Source organism: Hermetia illucens, chromosome 4 (genome assembly GCF_905115235.1).
Source record: "Hermetia illucens chromosome 4, iHerIll2.2.curated.20191125, whole genome shotgun sequence".
In the NCBI taxonomy this organism is placed as follows: Eukaryota; Metazoa; Arthropoda; class Insecta; order Diptera; family Stratiomyidae; genus Hermetia; species Hermetia illucens.
In genome coordinates, this window is record NC_051852.1 from 23,143,920 (window position 1) to 23,148,506 (window position 4,587).

Below are 4,587 nucleotides of genomic sequence, written 5' to 3' on the forward strand. Positions count from 1 at the left end.
AAAGTGGCAAACCTTCTAGATATTGGTAGACGGCGGAAACTGCAAGGCTCCGGGAGGGGTGATGTATACTCCGATACTTGACACAACGTCTAAACGACCAGGAAGAGGCATGTACCATAATGACAGGGTACAGATCAGTCAAAGGAGACTCCGCAGCGTAATAAACAGGAGCAAAGCTCGCTGCTGACAGGATCTGGTCGACGAGGTAAATGGGGACCCGTGGGGACTCGGTAACAAACTGATAACCCGGAAATTCGGTGCTCTGCGGACACCGCGTATTGTACGGCACCCCGTACGGGATGATCACGTCGGCGTAGAGAGCGCAGAGGACTGTCCACTTTTCTCTATAAAGGAGGTGGAACATGCAGTTCTCTCTCTCCCCCACAGCATGGGTATACAAAATGGTATTCCAACATTGGCCAGACTTACTGCTCGGCGCATTCAACACTTGCCTGAAAGGTGGTGTTTCCCCTTCTCGTTGGAAGGTGGCAAGACTTCCGTTGATCAGGAAAGGCGATCCTGACTTGCCGCCTTCATGCCGCCCATTTTGCATGCTTTCCCAGCAGGGAAAGTGCTCGAAAATCTCATCAGAAATAGACTCTTTGAGCCACTCTTGACTCTTTACTAAAAGATGAGCTTTTTTGAGCAAATCAAAGCTGCAGCGAACATGGCCTTAAGTAGGCTAATGGCAAATATTGGGTGTTCTACGTCTAGCAGGCGAATTCTACTAATGAGTTCAACGCAGTCTGCCCTGCTCTACGGTGCAGAGGTATGGGCTGACGCGTACAGCGACGGGGGATTTCACGTGTCTGTCTCTGAACAACGACTGATCACGGGAGTGATCTTCGTTGCCCTTCTTGCTATGGAGCGTGAAACCATTGACAAGGACAAAGGGAGGAACCAATGGAGGTAGTTGCACATGAAGAACGGTAACACACCCTCGATAAATGGCAACTCTTTTCGCAAAATGAAACTATATGCAGATGAACTGCGCGGCTCATTGGCAACTTAAGTGCGTGGTTGAATAGGAAGCATGGTGAGACTGACAATTTCCTTCCCCAATTCTTAAGAGGCATGGAGGTTTTCACTTTCGCCTACAAAGACTAGAAAGGCACAATCTTTGGGTTGTGTGTTTTGCAATGGAGTCGTGGACGGTGGGGCTGTGCTATTAAACTTAGAGAATCTCCTCCAGACAACATTGTAGGGGAGATGTGAAGGAGCGCTAATGGGTGGAGCCGTGTTACGCATTACGTCCAAGTTCTTCTCGTTGCAAAGAAGGTAGAGCTTCACCGGTAGAGGAGCCGGATGGCAGGGGGTTCCTTAAATTGACAGTTCCCCTCCTCCTTTCCTCTCCCGTTGGTGAAAGGAATTCCCTGATTTGAAGGCTCCACAAGTAATAATGTGACAAACGGTTCCAGGCTAGCCCTCAGACGATGGGGAGGTGTTTAGTTGGTAGTCCGAATACGTACCGTTGCGGGAATCCAACACTCTGTGCGTAAGTGCATCACCTACCCTACCGGGAGTCGGCCAAAAATCCTTGAGATGCCCTTCGTCCTTAGATATTTTGGTGGTAATGCCCCACCCCTCTTCTCGCCCCATATTACCTCCAGTTCCCATCTCTCTCCTTTTTTCTCATCATCAACAGGGACAACGGATAGCCGAGTGGTTAGAGCGCAAGGCTGTCGTACGGAAGGTCGCGGTTCAAATCTCGCTGGGGGCAGAGGAATTTGTTATCGTGATTGGATGTCGGACACCAGTCGACTCAGCTGTGAATGAGTACCTGAGTCAAATCAGGGTAATAATCTCGGGCGAGCGCAATGCTGACCACATTGCCTCCCACAGAGTACTGTGGTGTACCGTTACGGTCTTGAATGAAGTGCTCTAACACACTTCAAGGCCTTGATCCAATATGGATTGTTGCGCCAACGATTATTATTATTATTATTAGACCGGGTACCGGCTGTTGCGTCGTTGATGATGATAAAACCTGATGAAAACCCTCTTATTTTCACAAAATTTATGACACTTCAACCTAATTATCAAATCGAAGTATCTGAACAGTATACTCAATTAGTTCATTCACCGAACTCCACTTCAGATACTTTTGCAGATGTGCTAATATTCCATTTAATTTGACCCGTAAATGCCTCCAAATATGCCGGACGTCCACTCAGGTTTCACCAGTACCAACCAGAAGCCAATCTCGTTTCTATTTATTTGCATCTGCAATGAGCGAATCGATTTAATTCATTCAAAATGAGCGACATACCAGATAAATTGGGTAAATGATTAGAAAATCGAATTGCGCTTTCGTCACCGCACAAACTCTGCTAATCACTACTGAGCAAATCACGCAAAGTTTATTACGAAAGTGTTGACGCCCAGCGCAAATAATATTAGTCGATATTAACGGCCTTTGCTGCACAGCACGATGCAACTGCACCATCATCGGAGGGGGCGGTTGCTCATATGAACGACCTGGACCAGCGTGGCGTTGACCAACAGACCCACTAAATTATAATTATGTCTGCTCATTAAGTGCCAGCTACACTGTCCACTGTGTTACAGATAGGACTCGCTTGGGAATGCAACTGCAGCCATAGTACCGGCACATCCATAGGATTCGCCATATTTCATTGGAGGGTCTACTGGCCTAGTGTTTTCCACTGGAGTGATTTCATAAACACCGCGTTACATGTGTAGAGGACCGGGCATAAGTGAAAAATTGCTGTTAATAGACCGTGATGCAACGAGAACACCACAAGCCCACTCTCGTCCGGAGTGTGCCAACGACAACTTGACATAAATTTTGTAATTATGAATTTTACCACCTTATCTAATGGTTGCACACATGTAGGTCCTGCACTGCATTAAAATGCCATTTGAAAAGTACCTGGGATTTTGGACTGCCCTGGACCAGTTGCGGTGGTGCAATGGGTGGTTTTTGATAAAATTTTTGGTGTATAAAAGCCACTGCGAATTTCAGATTCAGCATCATTTCAGTTTACCTCACATATTTAGAGAGTTAAGAAAGTTTCACGGGAAGTTTTCTAATTTTGAAAATGGCAGTCAAGGTAGGATGTCCTTTCAGGGGTTATCCTATTAATTCTATCCAATTTTCGTATAAACATATTCTTTTCCATTTGTAAAGAGGGTTCTAAATTGAATTTGTTACAAATTAATTTAATTATTCTCAAAAATTCCAGGCAATTATTCTCTTAGCCATCTTTGGTCTAGTCAGTGCTGTACCAGTCGTCCTGGTAGGTCATGATGGCCATGATGCATACCATGATGCCCCGGCTCACTACGAATTCGAATACTCTGTTCACGATCCACACACAGGAGACATCAAAAGTCAACACGAATCCCGTCAAGGTGACAAAGTTGAAGGAGTATATTCTTTGGTAGAACCAGATGGTCACAAGCGAATTGTCCACTATACTGCTGATCATCACAATGGATTCAACGCTCATGTCCAACGTGAAGGAACCTCCCATCACGTCCCACAAGCCGTGGCTCATCATGTCGCTCCTCTTGCAGTTGCCCATCAACCATTAGCCATCGCCACGCACCACGTTGCCCATGTTGCTCCTATTGCCATTGCGCATCACGCCCCAATTGCTCTTGCACACCACGCCATTCCAGCACATGGGGTGGCCACTAGTCATTCCAGCATAAAGATCCATCATTTAGAACATCATTGAGAAACGCGGGAACGTTCAGGCGATCATCACTAGGATAAGGCAAGTCATGACAAACAGAGCACTGTATATACTCCATTTTAACTTCGATTATATTGATATTAAGAATAAGTAAAGAATTGCATATCAAATATCTGGCCTTTCATTACGGTAATGTCGTTTGAAGTTTCTAGGTTTCATTTGTCAGTTACGCTCCTTAAAATTAGTTTTATATCAACTAACATAAGGACGAGGCTGCAAGAGGTTATTATAAAAAAGATTTGAAATCTAGGTCATCTGGCAATATTTTCAAGTCCCTCCAGCAATTACGCTAGGTCGAAGAAATGAGAGGAATGAAGACGTCAAGGACTTAGGTCTCATATTCTCTTCCATGATGTATCTATTCAGACGGTTTCCTGCATATGACGCTCGCAGGCTTTAACAGGTCGAAGTATGTCTGCCAAAGATAGAAGCATTGCAAATTTTTCATAGAATCTTTTGTGGGGTACTTTTTTTGACCTCTCCGTGGATGTACATGAGCATTTCTGGGGATGTGCATTCCAGGAAAAATGAAAGGAAAGCCGTCAGCTATGGACACAAATTGCTATCGAAACAACGCTTTGCACATGAAATAAACATGGAAGAGACTAGAAAAAGTTTACAATGTAAGCCTTCAGTTTCGACGGTTTTTGACAGTTGTCAAATGGACTTGTCTTTATTGAAATCCTACGAACAGTAGCCACTTTAATGAAAAATGTTTCTACTATGGCATCTAATGCTGCAAAAAATCTAAATCCAAGCCAGATTAATTAGTCCAGACTGGTGGCGGGGGTAGAAAGGGGACAAGAATAGGGCAAGGATCGACACGACTCAATGGTAAGCGCGGCAAAAAGACCATCGGTTTTTC

General features: G+C 44.9%; 1 protein-coding gene across 1 annotated transcript; it reads left to right on the forward strand.

Moving 5' to 3' along the window:
* The first annotated feature begins 2,918 nt into the window (after positions 1 to 2,918).
* On the forward strand, positions 2,919 to 3,832 carry LOC119654924 (cuticle protein 7-like). The gene is made up of 2 exons (XM_038060574.1): positions 2,919 to 3,074; positions 3,207 to 3,832. Exons 1-2 carry the CDS (start codon positions 3,063 to 3,065, stop codon positions 3,702 to 3,704), a joined length of 510 nt encoding a protein of 169 aa, XP_037916502.1. The 5' UTR covers positions 2,919 to 3,062; the 3' UTR covers positions 3,705 to 3,832.
* The last annotated feature ends 755 nt before the right edge of the window (positions 3,833 to 4,587 follow it).